The sequence below is a fragment of the Apodemus sylvaticus genome, chromosome 7 (genome assembly GCF_947179515.1).
Source record: "Apodemus sylvaticus chromosome 7, mApoSyl1.1, whole genome shotgun sequence".
NCBI classification, from domain to species: Eukaryota; Metazoa; Chordata; class Mammalia; order Rodentia; family Muridae; genus Apodemus; species Apodemus sylvaticus.
Window position 1 is genome coordinate 12,962,074 of NC_067478.1, and position 27,006 is coordinate 12,989,079.

A 27,006-nucleotide genomic window follows, 5' to 3' on the forward strand; every position below is an offset into this window, starting at 1 on the left:
CCTCGAACTCACAGAGATCCTCCTGCCTCTGCCTCCCAAGTGCACCACCACGCCCAGCTCACTGATGGGTCTCTAATTTCACTTTAGCGTCTGGTCTATTCAAGGCTTGCATCAGTTTTGTTGTTGTTGCTGTTATGTTTTACATTTGTAAGCATTAACCTCATCAAATGTTTCTCGTCAAATAGACTTCTCAGGTTAGTGAAGATGGACAACGTATCTGGCCTTAATTCAACATAGCAAATATAAATAAATAAATACATAAATAAATAAGAGTTTTGGTCCCCAAAATTATTGGCCCTCTTCTGAAAATTCTAGAAGATCTGCAGGTGGCACAGAGCTGTCCACTCTTGCTAACAACGGTAACAATGGGTAAACGCACGACGGAGCAGGATTACTGGTTCATCGTCCATGCTGTGAAGAGCTTGTTGGAGGAAATGGGTAGGGCAACAGTGACCAGGGGGTCGGAGAGAGAGCTCAGATGGTAAAGCGTTCACCTTGTGAGCGATCGAGCGAGCATAAGGGCCTGCGTTTGATTCCCCAGGCACAGTGGCGCAGACCTGCAATCCTACTGCTGAAGAGGCAGAAACAGGCAGGACTTGGGGCGCACCACCAGCCCACCTAGCTTGTTTGGCAAGTTCCAGGCCAATGGAGAGACCCTGTGTGCTGCTGGCTTCTTTTGTCGACTTGACACAAGCTAAAGTCATTTAGGAAGAGGGAACCTTAATGAGAAAAAAGATTGCCTGAAGCTTGTCTGTGGGGCATTTTCTTGATTAATAATTGATGCGAGAGGTCCCAGCCCACTGTGGGCAGTGCCACCTCTTCAGGGCAGTGCCACATCAGTGCAAGTAATCCTGGCACTAGAAGAAAACAAGGTGAGGGGGGTGATGGTGGCATATGCCTTTAATCCCAGCTTTAATCCTGGGGAAGCAGGAATTTGGGGCCAGCCTGGTCAGCAGGACAGCCAGGGCTACACAGAGAAACCTTGTCTTCAAAAAACAGAGAGAAAGAGGGGGGGAGGGAGGGAAAGAAGGGGAAGGGAGGGAAAGAAGGGGAAGGGAAGGAGGAAGGAAGGAAGGAAGGAAGGAAGGAAGGAAGGAAGGAAGGAAGGAAGGAAAGAAGGAAGTTGAGAAAGCTCTGGGAGCAAGCTAGTAAGTGAGCTGCCCTCCTCCATGGCCTCAGCCTCTAGGCTCCTCCCCCTGCTTCCTTGTACAGTGGACCATAGCTGTGAGATGTGAACCCTTTCCTCCTCAGGTCGCTGTAGGTCATAGCGTTTATCAGAAAGCAAGCTAGGACCCCCCTCTTTTTAAAAAAATGGTGGATACCAGAAGCAGAGGAAGGGAGGGAGGGACCTGGGTGGCAGAGGGGAAGGGGAGGGGAGGAGGGAACAGGAGAGAAGCCCAGAGGGTCAGGAGAATGAAAGGTAACAAGGAGCAGCCTCTGGGGGGTAGGAGGTGGGGCACCCTCTAGAAAGTCCCAGAGACTGTGGAGGTGAGAGACTCTCAGGACTCAATGGGGGTGACTTTACAGCTGGGAGAGGGAACTCAAAGAGTCCATCTCCAGAAGATAAACAGGGCCCCAAGTGGAGGGACGGGGTTACCAACCCACAGTCAAAATTTCTGGCCCAGAATTGTTCCTGTCTAAAAGAACTGCAGGGACCAAAAAATGGAGAAAAGACTGAAGGAAAGGCAATCCGGTGACCGACCCAACTTGGGATTCAGCTCAAGGGGAGGCTCCAAGGCCTGACAGTATTACTGATACTATAGTGTGCTTACAGACAGGAGCCTGGCATGGCTGTCCTCTGAGAGACCCTGCCAGCAGCTGACTGAGACAGATACAAATACTTTCACCCAACCATTGGACTGAAGTCGGGAACCCCTGTGGTTGAATTAGGGGAAAGATTGAAAGAGCTGAAGGGAAGGGTGACCCCACAGGAAGAGCAGACTCTCAACTAACCCAGACCCCTGGGATGTCCCAGAGACTGAGCCACCGACCAGGCAGCATAAATGGGCTGGCCCAAGACCCCACCCGACCCCACCCCCACGGCACATATATAACAGAGGTCTGTCTGGTCTGGCCTAGGTGGGAGAAGATTTGCCCAATCCTTGAGAGACTTGAGGCCCCAAGTCTCAAGAGGAGTGACACAGGGAAGGAGAAGAAGGGAGCATCCTCTCAGAGGCAAGGGGGAGAGGGAATGGGGTGAGGAACTGGGGACGAGGAACTGGGGGCGGGGACCTGGGGGCGGGGACCAGGAGGGGAGCAACGGCTAAAATGTAAATAAATAAAATTAATTTTTTAAAAAAGGTGGGGGGAGGTAGATAGTGGCATTAAAGATTGCCCTCTGGCCTTCACACACATATGCGCACACACATGCATACATATTAGTGAGAGGAGAACACAGTCATATGCAAACTTATGTTGAGGTCACCCATATGCACACATAATCTGAGACACACATGTGCACATGTACTGTGATCTCTGTGTGAAGAAACCAGATCCCCTGGGGAAAGAAATGTCACTTGGTTGTCCCCAGACTCCAGGTCAATGGGCAGCATGCCTGGAACGTCAGGATAAAGGAAGGGCTGGACCTAGAAACTCCAAAAGCAAGTCCCAGAGTGCAGGCGTGTGGTGAGACACAGGATTTCCGTGTAAAATTCAAGGCGCAATGAGTAACGCCTCAAATGACGAGAAAACCAACACTATTTCATTTTATTTCTACCTGAAGTGACAGCAGGGGTTTATGAGACCAGCCCGTCTGAGGGCCCCAGGACCAGGGATCCCGGACGAGGCTTCCTGGGAAGGCTCCGCTATTTGCTCGGTGTTTTTTCACTGGGTAAGAAAGGCGCAGGCTTCCAAGAGTGCTGTGGGACACACAAAGCAGGTCATTCAGACACAGATTTCCCCAAAAATCTGTAAATCAGGGAGGTTTCAAAAACAGTTTCCAAGCCCTTGTCCCACCATTGTGAGTCAGAGCTTGCCTTATCCATCCATGTGCTTCCTACCGCCTCTTCTAGCAACTGTGGCCTCCTGGGAACACAGGACACCCTCCTGCTCTGACCTGAGGGGCGGGTGACTCCACCCCTAAGTGAATCAATTCACACCGCTCAAGTTCACAAGACACGAGTCCTCTGGCTCCTGAACCGCACTGCGCACAGTGAGGGCTGATCTATCCAGGAAGGCTCAGCACCTTCCTGTGTGAGCCACTCTACAATGAGCTGGGGAGAGCATGGGCAGGCAGCTCTGTGCTCGGGCACGTGGCCTCTGCACCACTGCCGTCTGTTCACAGATTCATCAATAGCCCTGGGTCACCGAGGGTGGACCACACCGGCAACAGCCTGAGAAGTCGCTCAATCCAGATCTCGGCTCCTGATCTCCGGTCGAACAGCACAGGGAACCCGATAATCCTTTTTTGTAGGCTGTGGTATCCTGTACATTGCTTGCTAAGAATCCCAACCTCTATGGCCTGCTACCAGAAGCACCTACTAAACTGTGGTCATCAAAGAAGTTCTAGGCATGGCCAAATGTCTGATTTGGGGATAAAATTGTCCTAAGTTGAGAACGACTGATAAAGAGATTCTGGGCCTGCTCCAACTCCTGAACCACAGCCTCTACCATGCCTCTGCCTCTCGGAGTAGGGATTCAAGGGGCCACTGTGCACAGGCTATCGGTGCATGGGGATGCTTGAAGATTACTTCTGAAAGTCTTTCAGAAATCTGTATATATGTGTGTATATATGTTTGTGTATATATAGGTATATATGTGTGTGTGTGTGCATATATGTGTGTGTGTGTGTGTGTGTGTGTGTGTGTGTGTGTGTGTATGCATATAACAGGTATTTGGAATTTTTTTGAGATAGGGTTACATGTACCTCAGTCTGGTTTCGATCTCCTTATGTAGCCAAGGACGGCTTTGAACATCTGTTCCTCCTGCTTCTACCTCTCAAGTTCTGGGATTACAGGTGTGCATCATTACACACAGTTTATGCCATGCTAGAGGCCGAACCTGGGGCTTTGTGCATGTGAGGCGGATGATCTACTGAGAAACATCTCCAGTCACTCTTCTGAACAGTTTTCAAGAAGTCAATTATTATCAATACTCTTTCCTACATTTGAGCCCATTGCATCATGCATGTGGGCGCTTTGCCTGCACGGATGTCTGATGACCACATGCCGGCCTGGTGCCTACAGAGGCCAGAAGGAGTGTCAGATCTCCTGAAACTGGAGTTAGAGACAGCTGTGAGCACCTGCTGGACAGGTGCCCAGGACTGAACCGGTGTCATCTGGAAGAACAGTCGATCTCTTACCCCCTGAGCCATCTCTTTAGCTCTGCATTTTAAGGTTTTAAGAATTTGCACTTCTCCGTGAATCTTGGCCTCCTAACCTGAACCTTCTCCCATGTTGGTTCCCCAGTGATTATATCTAGAATCCACTCACGGGAGCTGGAGCACTGCTTCAGGCGTGCGGTCGCCGTGACATATTCCTTTCCCAGATACTTGTCCGACGTGGTTTTGCCGTCGAGCTTGGCCAGACACTCAGTGTTGTCGTTGAACAGAAGATTTTTGGTTTCAGACTGGAACAGGCAAAACTCTCCTGGACACCTCGGCCCACTTCTCCCAAACTGACGCTGTGTCAAGAGAGCGAATTGTCTGTGAGTAGTCAAAGAAGGGAGTGTGGGGGCGGAAAGGTAAGGGTACCTCCATTTTTGGTAAATGGCAGAGCTAAAAAGCAGCAGGGTCCCTTTCCCTGCCTGGGATGACTCTTCCCATCACTATGCTCCCATCACCGTGCTCCCAGCATTGTGCTCCCAGCTGGTGGCATGCTCACTCCATCCAGGGCAGGAGCCTCACACCACTTCTGACCTTGCCTCCCATGTCTTTCCTCCTACTAAAACTGTTATCACTTCTTGTAGAACTTCTTGCTGGGTGATCAGAGGTCAGATGAGGATTTTTGAGATCCTCCCCAGAAAGCCAACCATCTAGAACATTCTGGTATTCCAGCTCTCCAGAGGGGCAATTTGAAAATTCCCATGTTTCTATGAACTAACTGGGCCACGCAGGGCATTCGGCCTCTCTCGGCTGCAGTCCCTTCTCTTCACTCAGGGCTGTTGGTCTCAAAAGTTTACCCAGAGCCAGCATGCTGTGAGAGGAAAATAAAGACCAGAACAGAGAACACTAGAACACAGTCTTCCCTAAATCCACGGATGTGGGATTCCCTACAAACACTATGACCAGCACAGTGTCAATCCAGATGAGGCAAGAAAAGTTTGGTTCAACACAACTCAGTAGCCAGTGTTGGGTCAAACCTCAGAAGCCTGACACTGGGTCCTCTTGTTTCAGGCAAATTTAAGCACAATACAATTTAGGGGGGGAAGTTTCCTGGTGATAACTCAATCCTGTGTATACAACAAAGCTTAAGACACGATTATATGAATAAGTCTTGTAAAATACAAGACATCTTCCATAAAGATGAGTTCTACAAAACCAGGCTCCTGGAAAACAGTGCAGAGTTTCAGGGAGGATAATGTTATAGACTGACTAAGACAGACATAGTCTGGGAGCCAGAGTGGCCTGGCCATACAGATAGCCCTGAAGTCACCAGGCTGTTAGCCATGTCAGTTCCCAGCCTTCTTGGCAGAAACAGGTCACACATCTCTTCCTTGAAGAGACAACGCTGTGTGTCTAATATTCCTGCTTTTCCTAGTGTTTATCTGTGAGCACAAGGACCTCGTGTCTCCTGCACATGGAATGCATTCTGTGTTTGCTGCCTCACAACCTTTGTCCTGGCCATTGTTTGTCCTTCTCTCTGAGTCATGAGAGGAAGCGGCAAGAGGAAGAGATCAGAATTCACGACACAAGTTCAAGTCTGGGAGCAGAGAATCCAGGCAGAAGTCTAGTTGGTTCCTAGAAAGACTCACAGCACGGAACAAACTCTATCCCTGTTGATCAAGCCAGAGGGGCTAGAAAGAAAGGCCTGAGTGGGCGAACCACCTCCAGACAGGAGCTAATGAGGTGAAGAGCTTGCTGAGAGTCCTGCTGGCCCATACCTGTTGGTCAAGCAGCACCATCTGAAGGACTTCCACCTTGTCTGTCCGAGACACTACAGCATGGTTTGGGGCTATGGCTAGGTGGCAGTTCTTAGCCTCAGTCACAGGCTTCCGGGTATCATCAAGGCACAAAAGCTCGAAGTCCTCCAGCTTTAAGTTCCTAGCCCACTCTTCAGTGTTCTTCCCTGGTGAAAGAAAGGCGCCGTTAGCTATAGCTAATACGCTAGGTCAAGGTATGACTGTTGTAAAAAGCACGTTATGGGCTGTGGTGATATCCAGGAGACAAAATGAAGCTTTATCCTTCACAAACTGTTCAGGTGACAAATATGCTGAACTTAGCCATAGTGGAGATTCTTACTCAATAAGAAGTTCATACATGTGGTAACATGCCTGATTCTCACAATCACGATGCCATGATAAAAAAGCCGGCTACAAAGGACCAACAACGACGGTTGCTTTTATGAGAGCAGACAAAGTCATGGGAACAGGAAGGAGATCTGAAGAAGCAAAGACAGTGAGCTGCCAACAGATGGGGTCCTTCATGCTGTTCAAACAAGTGTTGTGGAGTTGGGTTGTACCGTCGGTGCCTGTACCATTCAGAATGTGCTAGAGCCCACCTGTTCGAACACAGACAATGGGTGGATTCTGAAATCACCAAGTTGTATCCCAATCAAGCTGTTAAATGTTCTTTTAAGGGCTGAAGAGATGGCTCAGAGGTTAAGAGGTCCTGAGTTCCATTCCCAGCAATCACATGGTGGCTCATAATGATCTATCATGAGATCTGGAACCCTCTTCTGGCCTGTAGGTACACATACAGGCAGAACGCTGTATGTGTAGTAAATAAATACATCTAAAAATGTTCTTTTAAGTGTGTGTGTGTGTGTGTGTGTACACGTGTGTGTACTATGTAGTGTGTGTGTTGTGTGTGTGCATGCACAAATGTTCAAGTATGCTTGCCCGTGCAGTTATGTATGGAGGTCAGAGGTTGACCCCTGGGTATCTTCCTCAATCACTTCTTTGCTACATTTTTGAGAAACAGTCTTCCATTGAACTCAGAGCTCACTGAGTCAGCTAGACTAGAAGACTCAGGATCCACCTAGCTCCATTCCTATCATCCCCAGAGCTGGGATTACAGGCTCATGACACTTTATCTGCCTTCTTACATGGGTGCTGGGGATCTGAACTCAGGTCTTAATGCTTGCATAACATGCACCTTACCCACTGATGCACTTTACCCACTGATGTATCTTCCTGCCCCCTCCTATTACATAAGAACTCAATATGTGCAATATATTTTCTAGTAGTTTCCAAAAAGAAGAAGAAGAAGAGGAGGAGGAGAAGGAAAAGAAAGAAAGAAAGAAAAAAGAAACAAACAAACAACAAACAAAGAAGGAAAGAAACAAAGAAACAGAGAAACAAAGCAGGTTGAATATCCTATATTCAAAATGTTTGGGGCTAGGAATACTTTTGCTCTGGAATTTTTTCAAATGTATATATGTATGGACATAATGAAATACTGTGGGGGTGGCAATGCAAAAATAAACAAAATATTCCACTATGTTTCATATGTAAATTACAGATGTCACTTGCAGGTCATATTGCCTAGTGTTTCCAGAGTGACCGCAATCTGGTTCTGACTCATCAATGAGATCAAGTGTGCAGGATTCCCCCACGTGTTAGATATCATGTGATGTGGACAAACTTTCCAATCCTAGAGCATTTCCAAGCTCAGACTTTCAAAGACAATCTTTTCTGACTCATTTCAGTACAACATGGAAAAAAATAAGACAACTCCACGGGCCTATCAATATGTCTAGTGAATTCCAATAAATACAGGTATTAAGTGCCTGTGAAACTTAAGTTGGACATCAGTCTGGTCTCTGAGTATCACACAGGCTGCCGTGAGTTCCCGGTGTTAATGTGTCACGCATGAGTGTGACACAGGAGCTCATCAGCCAAGCTTCTGCTGGACTCGCCTTTCCTGGGAGATGCCTCCTGGCTTTCCTCTGCTAATACTGAGCATTTGGTCTCAGGGGTCTCCTAACACTCGCACCAGGGACAACCAACAGGCAGGGAGAAAGGAAAGGAAGAAGGGGCTGGACTGAAGTTTACTGAACAAACCAGCAAGTTGCCTTCAGAGGCAGAGGCATGGAGGCTAAGGAAGGAAAAGCAACTTGAGCAGTAGCAAGCATCTGGCGAGAGTTGGGTGCCTCATTTGTTTTCCCAATCTAGAGACCAGGAGAGGGAAGTTCTTATTCCACTGTTGGCTGCTACATTATCTTCATAAGCCACGTGTTCGTGTGGGTTTTTGCTGACTGATTCTCAAGGAGTTTCTGGACCAAGGTTTTATATGGGAGATGAAGAAATGCCTCTATTTCCATTTTCAAGAGGAAATCTTATTTGCATGCATTCGGTTATTACTATCTGTTCTTGTTCCACTGGTACAGACAGTGAGGTTCTTCATTCACTCACCTGCTGCCAACTGTGATGTGTGTGTGTGTGCCTGTGTGAATGTATATGTGTGAATGTATGTATTACATACATACTCATGTATATACTCATGTGTAGCAGCTCAGTGTACATATGTGTGTTTATGTATATGTGTATGTATGTCTGTGTGAATGTGTGTATGTGTATATACATATATGTGTGTTTGTGTATATATGATGTAAGTGTGTATGTCTATGTGAATGTGTGTATCTCTCTCTCTCTCTCTCTCTCTGTGTGTGTGTGTGTGCTTGTGTGAATGTATATGTGCAAATGTATGTATGTATGCCTGTGCGAATGTATATGTGTGAATGTATGTATTACATACATACTCATGTATATACTCATGTGTAGCAGTTCAGTGTACGTATGTGTGTTTATATATATGTGTATGTATGTCTGTGTGAATGTGTGTATGTGTATATACATATATGTGTGTTTGTGTATATATGATGTAAGTGTGTATGTCTATGTGAATGTGTGTATCTCTCTCTCTCTCTCTGTGTGTGTGTGCTTGTGTGAATGTATATATGCGAATGTATGTATGTATGCCTGTGCGAATGTATATGTGTGAATGTATGTATTACATACATACTCATGTGTAGCAGCTCAGTGTACGTATGTGTGTTTATGTATATGTGTATGTATGTCTGTGTGAATGTGTGTATGTGTATATACATATATGTGTTTTTGTGTATATATGCATGTGTGTATGTCTATGTGAATGTGTGTATCTCTCTCTCTCTCTCTCTCTCTCTCTCTCTCTGTGTATGTGTGTGTGTGTGTGTGAATTGCTTCAAAATCACTGTAACACTACAGGTGTTCCTATGCTGTCTACAACAGTACAGACTTGAGAATTTACCAGATGGAGTGGTTCATGCCTCTAATTTCCAGAACTTAATTTGCCAAGACAGTAAGACTTCCATGAGCTCAAGGCCTATGTGAGGTACATAGTAAGTTCAAGGAGAGTTACTTGATGTTATAAAATGAAGCTCTGTCTCGATAGGTAGGTAGGTAGGTAGGTAGGTAGGTAGGTAGGTAGGTAGATAGATAGATAGATTAGATAGGTAGGTAGGTAATAGATAGATAGATAGATAGATAGATAGATAGATTGATTGATTGATTGATTTAAAAGACTTTGTAATTCTTTTAGTCAAAAGTCTGTAATAGTTATACTATCTTTGCAAATAGAAACCCAGTAATGAGGGTGTGTTGAGGGTGCTAAAGACTGCTCTGAAGGAGGAAGCAAAACATCTTCACATACCGTCAGTATTCTGCAAGACAGTGGAGTCCTTCAAAAATGCAACATTTCCTGCCTTCTCAGCCAGACACCTAAAATATTCCCAAAATAAATACACCACAAGGGAGAAACCATTAGAATTCGCATAAATATTTGTGACATGCATTCCAAAAACTAAACCATAAAAGTAAACATACAAAAGTCAGAACTGTTTCCAGGACTTTAAGATTTAACTCAGCAGACTGCAAGCATTTGGGTATCTATCTTCTCTCTCTCTAAAACCCCAGTGAGAGGACACCATAAAAGTTCTCTTTTTTAACCCATAAACTTATAAAAGAGAAGGTAATGAAGTCGCCCGTCAGAATCTGGAAAGACAGCGGCCGAGCAGCCCTGGCCTAACGGAAAGAGGAAAGCTGTAACAGAAGGCAGGGGCAGTCGCAGCTCAAGACAAAAGCTGAAGTGCAACCACAGGATACCAGAAAGACTCAGCAACTGGAAATATAAGGCATCGTTGAAAATAGAGCTTAATACAGGTGCCCTCACAGCCCATGCAGCAACTCTATGACCCCAACATTTGGCATGTTGACGCTTAACAGTACAGTCTAGGGAAACAAACCCAGTGGACGGCAGAGACACAACCCAGAAGACAGAAGGTGAGCTGAGTACAGTGACTCATGCCAATCATCTCAGGACTCTGGAAGCTGAGACAAGAGGATTGCTGTGAGCATGAAGGAAGCCTGGGCCACAGGGTTAGACCTATCTCAGCATTCCCTGCCCCCAACCCCATCCGTAAAGGAGTAAAGCGAAAAGTCTGTGTTCTGGAAGGTAGCGTCAATCCCTACGAACCACCCAGGCTGACTCCTAGGGCTCTCCCTCCCAAGAAGTGCGCAGAGAGACTCTTCATTAAGAGAATCTGATGAGTCCAAGAAAATATCCATGGACCCTGAAATTAGGATGCTCATAACAAATGGCACAACCCAAAGGCCCTACAGCGGGGCCCAGCACCTCAGACTGGAAAATTGATGAAGAACTGAGAGTCAGCTACAGCACCCACCCGCCTCACTGCCACATGGGCAAAGGCCATCAGATGCTGGAAGGGAGAGCATGAAAGTGATACCAAAAGAATTGTGTTCCCAAGATTCAGAGACGATATAAGGGAGGGGGGATTTTTATTCTACAAACTACACTTAATATCATTAAAGATAAGAAAGAAATGAGAAGCTTTTATGAAGCAATAATCATAATACAAAGAAATGTTAGGAAGTTTCAAAAGAAAAAAGCAATAGGGGCTGAAGAGGTTGCTCAGTGGTTAGAGCACTGGCTTCTCTTCCAGAGGACCCAGGTTCTATTCCTGGCACCAACATGGAAGCTCTCAACTCCTCCCTCCAGTTCCAGGGGATCTTCTTGACTCTGAGGGCACCAGGCATGTAGGCAGTAGTATATAGACATACATGTAAGCAAAACACGGATTGATTAAATAAATAAATAAATAAATACATTTAAAAAGGAAAATTGAGGGCTGCAGAGATGGCTCAGCTGTTGGGAACACTGACTGCTCTTCTGAAGGTCCTCAGTTCAAATCCCAGCAACCGCATGGTGGCTCACAAACATCTGTAATGAGGTCTGACACTCTCTTCTGGTGTGTCTAAAGGCAGTTACAGGGAACTCATAAATAAAATAAATCTTAAAAAAAAGAAGGAAAGAAAATAGAAATAGTCTTCACCATAAAAACGCTTTGAAACAACACAGGATTAAAAGATTCAAGCAAGCAAATTTTGCAGAAACTGGAAATGAGCATATGGCTAGTGGATATTAGGAACAGATCGGGACCTGGCAAGAATCTGGGGGGTTGAAATACAAGAACATAGGAAATGTCAACGCAATAACAATTTGACCAAACTGAATAATTTGTAATAAAGCAGGGAGGACTCACAAAGAGAAATGAAGCTTCAAAACACTAGGGGTCAAAACTGGGCTGAGGAGACAGCTGAGTGTTTAGAAGCTCCTGCCGCAAAGCCTGAGGAAGTGAGTCCCACTTCTAGGCATCTCCACGCCTGGCTAGGGACACACACTCTTGTGCATCCTTGGTAAGAGAATGAGGCTGGAGTTGCCATAGCAACGCGAGCATCGATAAGATGATCCCAGGTGTCAGAACAGATGAAGTCTGTGGTTGAGGGATCTAGGGACGGGGCAGTGCGAGAGGCTAGGTTTTGTACCATAACAGGAAGACAGGAAAATACCTGAAACCTCACAGTTAAGAACCAATAGCACATGTGCGCCAGTTATGAGTACAAGAATGAAACTTGTGCAGCCTCGGGGGACATTTCTGAAGAACCTGAGACCAAAACTATCATGAGGCCCAGCTATAGCACACCTGGGACAGGCTCGAAGAACCCTGTGCTCTAGCACAGAGATATTTGCATACCTATGTTTACAACAGCTCTTTCACCATAGCCAAGAAATGGAAGTGGCCAAGATGTCCATCAACAGAGGGTAGGTAGAGAAGGTGCGCTATGAATTCACAATGGGAGCTTAAAGAAAAGGGAAATCATTATGTTTGCAGAAAGTGGGTGAAACTGGAGATTATTATGCTAATAAGCCAGATATAGTACATGTTTTCTTTCACATGTGGAGCCACAATGTAAAAGTGTGTGTGTGTATGTACGTTTGTGTATTATGTATGTATACGTGTGTACATGTGTGTATGTGTATATATGAGTATATGGGCATATGTGTGTATGTGTATATATGTACATTTGTGTATGTATGTATTTGTGTGTACATGTGTGTATGTATGTGTATGTGCATATGTATGGGTGTGTATGTGTATATATGTACATTTATGTATGTATGTATATGTGTGTATGTATGTGTGTATGTGTGTATCGTGTGTATCGTGTGTATGTGGGTGTATGTGGGTGTATGTGTGTATGTGGGTGTATGTGTGTATGTGGGTGTATGTGTGTATGCATGTGTGTGAAGAAACCAGAATGAGGACTATGTATGAGAGGGAAGGAAGAGGACATTTTTTAAAGTATTTACTTATTTTTGCTTTACGTGTGTGAGCGCTTCCTTAGTGTCTGCACGCCATGTGAATGCCCGGTGCCTGCTGAGGCCAGAGGAACGCTGTTGAGCCACCACGTGGATGCTGAGAACCACGCCTGGGCCCTGTGCAAGAGCAGCCAGGACTCTTAACTTCTGAGCCCCCTCTCCATCCCTGGAAGGGACCCTGGAACTAGAGAGAGCAGAGGACCACATGTGACAGGGACGAGCCAGGGAGGAAGGAAGCAAATGACAGTGTGCAGGGGAGCAAATGGGAACTAGACATAAAGTCACATGCGCTTGGGGACGCCATGGTGTCACCCAGCATGGTGCATGCTAGCCTAAATGAGTTTTAGATAAAGAGGTAAGAGAAAAGCAAGACTCCTCTTTGAATTATTTTGTTATATAGCTCCCAGTCTAGATTCTAGATAAAACTGAGCAGAAGACAAAACTTTTAGTTCAAACAGGAGCGAGGAGGTGCAGATATGTCCAGAGAGAGAACATGGTGCCACACGTCTGTGGAAAACAGATTCCTTTGGGTTCTTATCAAACTTATCTATTGAAAGAATGAATCGTGCTGTAGGTTTTCTATTTGTGAATCCTTAAGGACATGTTTTGTACACTTAAAAAATCAATGTTTACAAATCATTCAGATATAGCAAAAAGAAAAAAAAAGTCATTGTTTCACGGGAGCAAAATGATTGAATTTATATTTAAAAGCACCAAGTCCCATTTGACTATTGTCATCTGAGGATCTGTGACAACATCTGGTGTTAAAGGAAGGATGGAGGAAGAAGCCTCCACTCGAGCCTCATGCCCTACACAGAGCCACAAGAAGCAATACCCAAGCCAGGTGATGGTAGCGCACACCTTTAATCCCAGCACTTGGGAGGCAGAGGCAGGAGGATTTCTGAGTTCAAAGCCAGCCTGGTCTACAGAGTGAGTTCCAAGACAGCCAGGGCTACACAGAGAAACCTTGTCTGGAAAAAACCAAGAAGAGGGAGAGAGAGAGAGAGAGAGAGAGAGAGAGAGAGAGAGAGAGAGAGAGAGAGAGAGAGAGAATCAATACCCAAATAAATGTGACCTGTGCGGTCATGTGACCCATGTGGTGCTGAAAAGACGGAATCTGAAAGCTAAGATTTTGCTGATTTTGTTCATATTACTGTTAGAAAATAACACTGTGATGTAGCTTTCTCTTTGTAACTTCTTTAAAAAAAACAGATCTATTTTTATTTATGTGTTTGTATGTGTCTGTGTATACATACATATGTGCACGTGTAGGTATCCTGACACAAGAGGAGGACGCTGGAGTCCCCGGAGCTGTGAGCCCCCTGATAGGGATCCTGGAAACTGACCTCAGATCTGAATGAACCACAAGCACTCATTCAGGTGCTGAGCCATCTCTCCAGCCCCTTTAAGGCCAAAAATCAAGAAGAAAACTACAAATGTAAGATATGATGGTGATCTGGGTGAGGGAGAAGGAAGGGTGGTGGTCACGAGAATTCTCTGACGTTCACTGAAACACTCTCTCCCCGTTGGCTTTGGGGGTGACAAAGTTGAGCCCCACAGCCCCGTGACCCTGGCGTCCCACCTCCACTCTCTGGGGTGTTGGGTATAATAGGAGGCTCTTGCTTCTGCTGCCCCTTGACCCTTGACTCTTCTGTGACAGCACCCTGCCCCAACCTCAGTGCCACTTGTTGAGAATGAGGACTGAGGCCCTGAGCTGGTGGCGCTCTGCTCCAGACTCACCTTAAAGCCCCACTGTAGCCTTGGTACCTCTCTCCACTGTTGGCCGCACACTTATTCTCACCATTCTTGTCGCCAATGCACAGGGCGCAGAGATTGGATTTGGGGTCGGCCCCAGGGGCACAGCTTTGGCTAAAGAATTCATCTGGACAGAGGGAAGGAGGTAAGTTAGTGCTTCAGACCACAGTCGACACAACGTCTTCGCCCCAGCAGATGGCATAGCATGTCAGCTCAGTATGTAGACACTTGTCACCCCAAAATAACATCCCACCACCAACCACAGACCCATTGGAAATCAGAAAGGCCTCAGACTGTAGGGATGGACAGGATGTCCAGCCGATGCCCCAGAGGGCCACACCTGCACAGATGGGCCTCTTGTTCAACAATCTGACATCTTTTTACTTTTTAATCAGAAACAGAAGCTCAGGCTTCTCACTAGAAAGAAGGCTCCTGATGGCTGTTGTGCCCCTGTGGCTGGCACACCCATGGTACTAGGTAGATATAATGGTATATATTCGAGAGTACTCTCTAGAAACATTCTAAAAAGGTATCTTTTTCTTACACACACAAAAACATTTTAAAATGCCTGTTTTATTTAATTCTTGCCCAAATTAGAAACTCAAGCTATCTTATCAGATTTACGATTACAAAAAAGAAAAAAAAATACATCAGATTGTTAACAGTTCAGCTAGCTGCTAACTCATAAGGTTGAGCATATGTTTTAATTAAATGGTATTGCAATCTGGATCCCCAAGGGGGTGGGGTGGAATTGGGGAAACTTAAAAAGCGTTCTATACAAAACATCCTGTGCATCCACGGTTCCATTACGTGAATACAAGGAGAACCTAGTTATTTGAAAATAGACCTACAAGCCACAGCCAGTCAGCAAACCTCTTACCCTCTCCCTTCCCTAAGGCTCCACAGCCTCAAGCACTCACTCCCGGACCCAGGACGGCTATCCCGTGAGACCCTCCCATATCCTTACTAAAGTTGCAGGATCCGGTCTGATTGACAAGCAGGCCGACGGGAATGTTCCAACCCGCAGTCCTGCCCACAGCAGTGTGGCAGGACTTCTTGCCTCTCAGAGAGCTCCAGGTGAAGCCAGCATCTTCTTTTCTAACTGCTGCCACAGCAAGGTACCCTTGTGCAACAGATGACAGAAAGACCATCTTAGCTTCCAGGGTGCACATGGGTTCTAGTACAGTGTCTCCAACCCAGGCCAAAAAACCAACAGGGTTACATTATCATGAATCATTGGCCATTGTTAGGAAAATGAAAGAAAAAAGGAAGGAAGGAAGGAAGGAAGGAAGGAAGGAAGGAAGGAAGGAAGGAAGGAAGGAAGGAAGGAAGGAAGGAAGGGTGGGTGGGAAGGGTGGGAGGGTGGGAAGGAAAGAAGGAAGGAAGGAGGGAAGGAAGAAAGGAAGAGGAAGAGAAACAAAAAGTTGTCCTGTGTCAAGGGAAGACCAATCTGAATTGCTAAATAAAATAATAGAAAAATTGATCCTCTAAGCGGTTACAGGCCACTGTACTCAACCAGCCACATAGTGTTGCTGAGTTATAGACCTTAACCCCGGGGCAACAGGCCTTGAAGGATGCCCAAATCACACACACAGGCAAGTGCTATGATGACCAGTAGATCAGCTTCATGAATGCTGGAGGGAGGCATGCGCCCAAGGACCACCCAGAGCTGAGTGCATTCAACCCAGCACAGTGGGGGAGTTAATATGATCGCTGTCCTCCTCTCAAAGGCATCTGGCACCCAGACTGAGGGCAAGTACCAAGGCTTCCAAAGCTCAGCAAGTTCCAACTCCAGAGAGCAGCTGAGGCTCGTGCAGAGGCCTGGGCTTGGTGAGGCAAGAAGCCCTGGTCCAAAGTCAGCATCTGCACCAGCATAGTATCAGTATGAGTGAGATCTGAGGCACTGGGGGACTCTCTGGGACTCTGTTTCCTCGAAGGTACAGAATGGGGGAGCAACATCTCTCTTCCATATAACCCCGCACCAAGAGTGACCATCTGAAAGTTCCTCGCCAGCATGAGGAAGCACTCAAACATTAATTGTAATTATTCCTCCATCAACTATTTGTATCTGTAACAACAGTTTCCAGACTCGGCCTCTGTGGTAAGTGAGGCTTCCACTGCCTCTTGAGTGTTGACTTATATTTGGCCCCGACTTACCTTCCACTGGTCTGTCCACACAATCAAGGCCATTGCTTTTGGAGGATTCTGAAGGGATCAAAAACAAGCAAAACATCACTGACAACTCAGATTTCCTGAGTGGCTACAAACTTTCAAGCACACATAATACAAGATCAGACTCAAAGGGAACACCTCAGTATATCAACACAGCAGAAATAAATATATGTTTTCATCATAGACAGGGACATGGATGGCTGCAATGGTTTTATTCACAATCATCGACAGATGGAAATCACCAGACCACCCATCCTCTAGGACAATGGTGAAGAACCGTGGCCGAGGCACACAATGACTATTATGCAGCCGTGAGACTGGATAACCAACAGTCACATATTTGTGTGGGTGAATATCACAAAAATAACACCAAGCAAGGCACACCACACATCAAATGCTCAATTCTTTTTCCATTAACTTAAAACAGAGGCAAGGTGATCTGTGTCTTTGGAAGTGAGGAGAATCCCTGCCGTTTGGGAGTGTGGTAACAGCAGGGCACAGGGTAACTTCTGGAGCTTCCTGGCCCTTCATCTGGGCGTCAGTACATGCATGTTATCAGTGTATTCATGCTACCAACACATGCATGCTGTCAGTACACACCTACTAGCAGCACATGCATGCTGTCAGAACATACCTACTGTCAGCACATGCATGTTACTTGTAAAATGTCACTGACTTGTTTACTTGTATGCTTTTGTTTTTTTATGAAAAAAAGTTATAAATTATGCACATGCACACACATACATATTGTGTCAGGTGCACATGAGCCATGTGTGCATGCATAGAGGGCCACACACAATTTGTGGGAGTTGTTTCCTTCTACCATGTGGGTCCTGGGCATCAAACTTAGGTCATCAGGCTTGGCAGCCGATGTCACCTGTACCAGGTGAGTCATCTCACCCTCCCAAAGATGTTTTTGTTTTTGTTGTAGTAAGAAGTAAACTACCATGATTTGTCAATCATGGGGGATGGGGAGAAGTAGGTGTCATGGCTCCTTTTTTCATTCCTTCTTCTGATTCTCTCTCCACCTTCTCCGGGATCTAGTGAGTAGGGTAACACCTCCCTACTCCTACGTCAACCTCATATGGCATAACCTAGAAAGGACATCAACTCCACTTACTCTGGTTCTCTGCCAAGACTGGAACTAAACCGCACTTGCCCGCAGTGTAGATATAACCTCCATCCAGGCTCATGGCGTCAGCATCTCCCTTCTGCAGAGACAGAGTCGGTCACCCACACCAAAGGATGCTGTCTTCAGAGCTCTCGGGGACAGCCTCAAGACACATGTCATTTGAACGTAACACCCCAAGGAGATACCGCACGGACTCAGTCCTCCGTTGTCTTCGGCTGTCGTCCACACACCTGAGACACTAACTCTGTCTTCTGAGCAGAACTCCTCCCATACCTGGGCACTCCTGGTGTTCCTTTCTGAACCAGTCTCACTCACGGAAGACATGCTGAGAACAGCTGCTCTCAGCTGACTTCCGCTTCTTAGCACGACACTCGAAGTGGTACCCAGAGGCTGGCATCGAACTGACTCATGAGAATGAGCGAGCCTCACCCCAGTACAGAAACGTGAATTTATCAGGACTGCATGCTCCTTTGCACAGTCAGCACTGTTTTATAATAGCATTAAAAATGACGAGAGGGGGGCTGGAGAGATGGCTCAGCCGTTAAGAGCACCGACTGCTCTTCCAGGGGTCCTGAGTTCAAATCCCAGCAACCACATGGTGGCTCACAACCATCTGTGCTGGGATCCAATGCCCTCCTCTGGTGTGTCTGAAGAGCAATGGTGTACTCATAGACACAAAATAAATAAATAAATCTTTAAAAAAATGATGAGAGGGGACTAGAGATTTGGTTCAGTGGCTAAAAGCTCCCGTTGCTTTTCCAGCGAACCTGAGTTCAGTTCCAGCACCAGCACGACAGCTCCAACTGTCTCTAACTCTACTTCCAGAGGATCCAACATCCTCTTCTGGTACCTGCATGCATGTGGCTCAGACACAGGCTCCCATCACGCTCAGACACTCACACATACATGTAAAATAAAATAAGCATTTACAACTGCTTCCCAAGGTTAGGCACCGATGTGGAGAAGTATCCATGACATACTGCTTATTTGAACAAGGGACCAAAAGAATATAACCCTGCAATCCAGACTTGCTCTGGGCTGCTTGGACAGAGACACCTGGGATGGGGAATTTCAAAACTCTCATTGTAAATATCTCTCTACAGGTGTGTGTGTGTGTGTGTGTGTGTGTGTGTGTGTGTATGTGTGTGTGTATGTGTGTGTGTGAGAGAGAGAGAGAGAGAAATGCTAAAACTGTTCCATATTTTTCAAATTAACCTAATAATCCTAAACTGTTCTTTTACTGGGAAGGGCAGAAATTCCACAACAAATTGTTTTTTAAACCTAGAATGCTGCTCCACGGTAGCCTCTCGGGTGACCAACCTCGCTGGAAGCAGAAGAGTATGGACCGTGGCCTCTAAGAAGCCCGCCGCCACCCACAGCACGTGTGACACCCGCTCCTTACCATGATTGCCACGATGCAGTCCTCCGTGGCGGGGAATGAGGCGCAGGTGATCCTGCCGCCGCTCACTCTGTTCCACTGATCGCACTTGCGCTTCTCCTCACTGCCCACTGCACACCACGTGACCCGGGCCTTTGAGGCTATCACATCCTGCTGCTCTGTGGGGAAGGACAATGGTGAGGAACACTCAGGCACTGCCTCATTCCCACCTCTGCCCTCCCTGGGGATCAAGTTCCTTCCCAGATCTTCTGAGACAGAGGAATCCCTGTGAGACCTTCCCTTCCCCGAAGCACAGCCTTCAAACCGATTCAGGCCGGAAGGAAGGCTTTCTGTTTCTTCTAGTCTTTCAGAGGGCTTCCCTAATCCATCCATCAGTCCTTGGTGTAACAATGTGCCTAATGTTTTGTCCCCTCGGAATAAAATCTCCATGACATGGAAACTAGTGTCTACCTCAAAGGCTAGCTTAGCCCTTGACTCATCCCTGACCACCCACACCACACATAAGGCCTACAGTCCCCAGCAAGTATCACAGCACAGCCTCCTGGTCCACTGAGACTCCCTCTCTGAGTCCTCACTAATAGGATAAACATAGCCAAGTCTATTCAGCCCATTGTAAGCTCTCCAGCCAACTTCGAATCCCCGCACAGAAGGGGCGCTTCGCCTAGCCTCTGGAGTCATCCCCCAGATTCTTTTCTTAGTCCATGCCTCTCTTTCTCTCTTAATAAGAGACCTTGGAATCCTGATATACACAGAGAAATATGGAAACATTAATCCTGCATCTGGGACATTTTTTGAGACATTTTTTCACAATGGCCTTGACTTGGTTGACAGAGATGCTCGTACGTGTGTCAGCCCCAGGTGTGGTGGACAGTCCATCCCCAAGCAGAGCTCGCCCACAGTTCACTCCATGCTCAGTACCCTTGGGCTCCTGCCGTGGGTTCACTCACTTTTCTTCAGGTTCTGTAAGGATGTGACGTAGCTGAAGGTCAGGTAGAGCCCAACGTCCACCTTCAGGGGAACCTTCACAAAGCCGATGGCAGAGTCCTTGAAGAGCAGATCCTTCTGTCCCGAAGGGGAGGCAAAGAGCTGGAATTCTGAAGCTTTGTTTTTTCCAAACTTCTCCTATTTAAGGGAAAAAAAATAGAGTTATGGTCACCAGCAGGAGGCAGAAAGGAACCAGAACCCAACGAGAAATGGCTACTTGGGACTCGGGGATAATTCAAATGGAACAGAAGCCTCAGTTGATATGCAAGCTCCCAGGGACTCTGCTCTTTGCAGAGACACAAGCTCAACTATAACTTACTCATCAGAAAACTGCTTTGTCCCAAGGTCCTTGGGGAGCTAAGAATAGCATCTTGCACCCACGGCTGCCTCTGCTGGAGCCCAGGAGAGCCTGCCTGCTAGGGGTTGACACTGAAGAAGGTTCCTATGTCTCTGCTGTCCAAGGGAGAGTCAGGGCTCCAGGTCCTTAAACTATCGAACTCTCTACTGCTAAAGTTAGGGAAACAGAGGCCCTCCCCACCCCTAAACCTAAGCAGGCAAGGGGGACTGTGTGTGCAGGTGTACCTGTGACTGGCGGAGAAGCTCCCAGATGGCATCTTCTTTGTCATTGGTGCTTCGGGCTACGACAGCATGTGAAGGGACTTGGGCCAGGTGGCACTCCTTGTACTCTGACACCGGCTTCCAGGTGTTGTCTGGGCAGAGCAGTTTGTACTGGTCCCTTTCGGCTTTATTTGGTAACTCCTCTGGGAGGAAGGGAAACACATCAAGATGAGTTGACACTTGGCCGTGACCCTGAGCTGGGGCTCCCCTTCTCCTCAATAGAATTCTGATTGCAGAGTTGATAGAATTGAATCAAAAAGACTGAATTGTTTCTGGGCACGCAGAAAGGTAAAGCACACGTATGTGGCAGAAAGGAGGACAACCATCCCTGGCTGTCCCTCATTAGACTGACAGAGACGTTAAAGGTGGTAGACATGCTCCCTGGTGAGAGTGTCTATGAGGGGAAAAAGAAGGGAGTAGGAGTGGGAGATTTCAGAGTATGAGATAGGCGCTGGAGAGGTAGTTCAGTGGTTAAGAGTACTGGCTGCTCTCTGAGAAAACCTGGGTTCGGTTCCCAACACCCACATAGCAGCTCACAACCATCTATAACTCCAGTCCCAAGGGATCTGACACCCTTTTGTGGCCATCTTGGGTGCCAGGCATGCATGTGGTGCACAGACATACACGTAGGCAAAACACCCATGCACACAAAATCAAAATTAATCTTAAAGTGTTTTTTTTTTTTTAAAGAAAAGCCTAAAAGAAGTTTTGGACCCAATAGGCAACTTGATAATAGTGCATCTGGAAACTGAGGAATCCAGTGACCTGTGCATCACAATTATGACAAAAGCACATAAGAGGTAACCACACCCACAGCTTCTCCCTTGCCCTTACCAAATATCGTGCTTCCTCTGGTAAAAGCCACATCTCCAGCGTCGTCTCTCAGACACCTGTGAAATGAGAAGAACGTAGTTAAAGATGGGGTGCCCCCAGCTGTGGGGCTCTTTCTCTCCAGACTGAGTGGACAGATGTGCCAAGGCCAGCAAGGGCTTAGGGAAGTCACTCTGCAAAAGTGCCTGAGTGCCAAGGAAAGGACTGGAGAGGAGAGGCTGAGCCTGGACAACGGCGTAGAGGCTGAGGAGGAAGTCACATAGAGGTCACCCTCTCCTACTCTAGAGAAGCCTGAGTTGGACTAAATATCAAGGCCACAACGGCTGCCCAACCCAGATGGGATGGAGGCAGGGAGGAAGTTAGCAGGATAACCCAAGAGAACAGGAGAGCAAAGTCGGGTGTGAGGTGATCAGAGGGGCTATAACCAGGTTAGCTTCCATCAAAGTGACACAGAGTTTGGAGCCTTGCTGGGCCTCTAGAACACGCAGTAGAGAGGCCAACCACTTCTTGGGACGCTGGCCTGAAGCTGTGTGCCCACTGAGGAGAAGAGAATGCTTTCGCTCACCTCAAGGCTCCTGCGTAACCAGAGTACGGTTCCTCGGAGGAAGAGGCACATTTGTTGGCTCCTGTCCCTGCACACGAGCTACACAGGTTGGGAAACCTGTCCTTTTGGGCACCAGGAACACAGCTCTTGGAGAAGAACTTGGATACCGCTGTCAAACACAGAGAAGGAGGCCACAGAGCATGAGCCCATCCCAGCCACTGCAGTCCTGTCTCCCCGAAGCAGCCCCTCTCGCCCCCACTGCCCGAGAGCCCCTGCCTCCACCAGGTAGGACAGGGATTGCTGAGTGGGCTTCGGAACTCATTTGGACTCATCCTGTATGGACACGGATCCCAAAGTGGCCTGTGTCTACCGTGAGACTAGACATTTCCAGCTTGAACCACTCAGGACACCGTCCTGCCCCCCCCCCCCAACCCACCCCGAGCCAGTTTACCTTCCTCGAGGGATGCAGGCGGCCCATTCCAATTCAGGTACGGACGAAGTGTCCCTATGGGGATCTTCCACCCTGCACTCCTGCCAATGCCTGTGTGGCAGGACCTCCGACCTTGCAGTTGGTTCAGATGAAAGTTACTGTTGTTCTTCACGACTGCTACCGCATAATAATGAGTCCGGGGCTCTGCAAAGGAACCAGACAGGGCTTAAACCGGATGAGAGGGAGAGGACGAATCCACTTCCACCCAGGTGCTGTGGGAAGGAGACCCCAAGCATCAGGAGCATCTGTCTTCTTCCGGAGTCCAGAGACTCTGTCCCCCGGTGTGTGACACTGACTAGGTTTGCCTCTTTCTGCTCATCCATCCCACTAAACCGCTCCACAGCCACCACACAGTCACGAGGTTCCAGAATCCCCAGGGAGGACTCACGCTCTTCGGTCCCGTAGACTTCCGCCGCTACAGGGCGCAGTTTGTAGGGGGGCTTCCCTGCATCGAACATGGTGCCCCCGTCAAGAGTCATGGCATCGGCTCTCTTTGTCTGAAAGAAAACGGACCAGAAGTGCTTCAGGAGAAAAGATTTCAGGGCTTCAGAATGAGTTAGCCCTTCGTATGTCCATATGTCCTACCTAGAAGATGATGGCATAGGTCAGGGGTCATTTGCTGTGAGCAGTAGGCACCCCAGGGCTTTAACTCCTGTGTGTGTTCCCTACACACGCCTGTCCACTTCAGTTACTCTTGGTCACACTGTCACAATCTTCTGTATTTAAAGCTGTTTGTTCAACATACTTTATCCCCAATTTTGTCTTCATGTGTATTTTTAGTCCTGGAGATGTGTGCAGTGTATGTGCTCACACGCTGGAGGACATGCGTGTAGAGGCCAGAGCTTGACTTCTGGTGTCTTCTCCATCTCTCCCTAGCTTACAGTTTGAGACAAAATCTTTTGTCAAACTTTGGAGCTCACCAGTTTGTTTAGACCTCCAGTCTCTGCTTCCTGGGCCTGGGGGCCGCATGGGAAAGCTACTACCTCTAGCTTTTACACGGGTGTTAAAAGACAAATAAGTGTCTTTTTAATGTCTAGAGTCCTGGCCGTCCTTACCCAACAGTTGGGACGTAGCATCTATGGCTGTGCCAGGCTCATTTCTCAAGGGTTTAGAGGCATTCCACATTCATCAAATATGGCTGCTCAGGCTTTTAAAAAAATATAGTTCCTGTGAACAATTTGAAATAAGACCCCAGTTACCCCATAAGAGGCCTCTCATTTGTCTTTCTTTTCGATATCAAGAAACACGGGCTCCTGTGAGCGAGGACTGCTCTCTGCTGGCCGGCGCCCAGGAAGTGAGGCAGAGGCAGCAGAGAGTCAAGCTTGCGGTTGGACTGAGCCCTCTCCTTGCTTTCCTCCGTTCAGGTGGGAGCGTTAGCTTACCACAATGGCCTGGATGCACTGACGGGTGGAGGATCTCTTGACACAACTGAGCCGCTGGCCGCCCACTTTTCTCATCTCATTCTGCCACCTTAAACATTTTTGTTCCTCAAAATTTGACACAGCACACCATCGAACGGTTGTTGCCTTCGCTAGACAGAGTCCTGGGAGAGAGAGAGAGAGAATTTGAGTCCAGCAGTGCCTGTGAGGGAGACCTCCTCAATGTCTGATGGCGTTCTGTAGACTTCCACAGTCACTGCCATCCTTCCCTCCACATTACGTGGTCATGTTCAGCCGCTGTACTCTAATTAAGCTGAGCTACTAGACCACAGGGAACTCTCAGACAAGTCTAGATTATTTTCCTTCTTACACCTAATGCCTTTCCGACCCACCCCACCCTCAAAGACCATCCACTCCAAAGATCATTTTGATGGCCTCCATCAGCCTTGTCCTAGATAAGCAGAGAAGGGGCGTGGCTCATGTTTTACTTATGTGACACTGGATCTTAGTGTTGCACACGTGGAAAACTTCCTACATTGTTGAGACTGTAAAAAGATATAGCCACTTTGGGAAACAGATTGACTATTGTGCATAGAAATAAAAATAGATCTACATAAAGATTTATCATTAATATTCATAGTAGCATTATTTAGATAGGAAAAAACTCAAAATAACAGCAACAAAAGAAAACCAAGTAACTACTTAAATCCCAACACTGGTGAATAGGAATGGTTGAAGAAAATGCAGTACATCCGTTCAATGGAATATTCTTCAATTATAAAAAGTAATACACATACATGTAACATGACTAGACAAAGCCAAGTCCAAGATAAAACATTGGATAACTCCACATTTTTGGGTTTGTTTGTTTGTTTGTTTGTTTTAGTTCTTGTTTTTTGTTTGGTTTGGTTGGGGTTTTTTTTTAAGTCTCTATGTAGTCTTGGCTGTCCTGAAACTCACTATATAGGCCAGGCTGACCTTGAACTCACAAAGATCTGCCTGCCTCTGGCTCTGACTCTGGCTCTGACTCTGGCTCTGCCTCTGCCTCTGCCTCTGCCTCTGCCTCTGCCTCTGCCTCTGCCTCTGCCTCTGCCTCTGCCTCTGCCTCCCAAATGCTAGAATCAAAGGTGTGCACCACCACACTTGACCATAAAAGATAAATTCTTTATTAACAATAGAAAGTTGGTGGTTCCATTGAGTGAGCTCTGGGACTAGAACTTGGGTCTTCGATCTTGGTAGCAAACACCTTTACTCACTGGGTCACCTCATCTGCCCTTCAGTGTGATTTTTATCAACACCCCCACAGTTCCAGGCATTGTGTAGCTTTATCAAGTTATATGGCTTCCCAGCTAAGTCCTGTTGGCTCTAGAATCTGAACCTAGGCAGTTGGGCACCAGCACTCCTGACCACTGAGCTAGCCTGCCTGTATAGGATGCCTGGGTTAGATGTGGGGAACAACAGCAGGAGGACTAAGAGAGAGTGTTGAGTCAGACATGGAGGGTCCCACGCACTGGTACAAAGACGCCTCTTTGGAGGCAGTGAAGCCGGGATGCACAGGAGCAGGATGGAGATGGAAGTGCTGCCTAAGGAAGGAGCAGACTGACAGTGACCAAGCAAAGGAGCCGTGGCCAGAGAATCCATGAGCGAAGGGATGCTCTGTGTGCAGGAGGGCATGCGCACTGGGAACGGAGACGGTCAGGAAGAGGGAGCTCGTATAGCTGGACAACGGGTGAGCTCTGGAGGTCAACGGAGCCCACAAAGAGGGGAGCCACACCTCAGCACAAGGAATGCACAAGCCAGGAACGAAGCCAAGCCAGGAGCTCCTTTCTGCTGCTGGGAGGTGTCACCCAGGCGACCAAAAGACCAGCGCTATGCCAAGCTCCTCCATGTCCTACCCTGCAAATACCAGTGCTGAACACAGACCACACTCCCTAACCAGCCCCTGTAGGACCCTCTCCTCCTCCCTCCAGTGCTACAGCTTCTGCAGCCAGCGGTCCCTGAAGGAGGCAGGCATTCCCTCAGTAGCCAGGTATTTCCCAGGACTGGGACTGGGTACCACTACAGCAGACAAGTACTCCCTGAAGCAGGTTTGAGTCCACCCAGTTTTAAAATAAAGAAATCAAGGGTCAGAAGGGCTATGCAGTCACACAGTCCTTGCAAAAGCTAGTGTCTAAACTCAGGTGCCCTGTATGTCTTAAGCAAACATCTCACCCTCTCTGAGCCCCAGTCTTTCCTAAATAACAGAAGAGTACATTTAGTGCCCAGCTTGCCAGCAGGTGACATCCCCAAACTCCTGAACTCACCAAGGGCCTCCAGAAACACCAAGGCAGGGATGAGCAGCCTCATGTCTGTGGTCTTGGGAGACCTAGAGCACAAGCCTGCCTTCTGCACCCTCCCTGGGGCCCTTTATCCACGCTGGGTGAGCTCACCAGGCCGGCCCCACCCTGTTGCCCAATAGGCCTGCCTTCCAACACCATTCCCCTCAGTCAGGTGTGCTAGTTCTTAGAGGCCAGGCTCCTGGAGCCCGGAAGGAGGAAACAGGGACTCTAGTCCCTCCTACATGGGCACTACTGGAACAGGAAACCTAGTGATCTCCTTAATCTCCACCCAGCTTCTGCAGGATCATTGACAGAGTCACAGTCCCCAAGTCTTATCCTTTCTGTTTCCAGTACCTTCTAGAAGTGGGACATGGGGTAGGGGTCTTTATTTGTGGATTACCTTGACCTGTGACACTTGAGCTGCATAGAGCCAGCAGATCCCCTCCCTCCATGGCTGGACAAAGAGTGGTGGATTCTAAGGAAGAGCCAGCTGCTCAACCCTGGCCACAGCAGCAGCCCAGAGACAGCTGCAGGGAGAGCAGAGTCAGCCTAGACTTACACATGGGA

General features: G+C 47.5%; 1 protein-coding gene across 1 annotated transcript; it reads right to left on the reverse strand.

Annotated features, from left to right (window-relative positions):
• Positions 1–2,679: 2,679 nt before the first annotated feature.
• Positions 2,680–26,538, reverse strand: Ltf (lactotransferrin). The gene is made up of 17 exons (XM_052187103.1): positions 26,425–26,538; positions 24,125–24,285; positions 23,131–23,239; positions 22,704–22,886; positions 22,274–22,421; positions 21,712–21,767; positions 20,842–21,020; positions 20,223–20,397; positions 19,279–19,433; positions 17,865–17,955; positions 16,730–16,777; positions 15,540–15,695; positions 14,558–14,699; positions 9,791–9,858; positions 6,040–6,224; positions 4,431–4,620; positions 2,680–2,858 (listed from the first exon to the last, which is right to left on the reverse strand). The coding sequence occupies exons 1-17, from the start codon at positions 26,465–26,467 to the stop codon at positions 2,824–2,826; spliced, it is 2,124 nt and encodes a 707-aa protein (XP_052043063.1). The 5' UTR covers positions 26,468–26,538; the 3' UTR covers positions 2,680–2,823.
• Between the last annotated feature and the right edge of the window lie 468 nt (positions 26,539–27,006).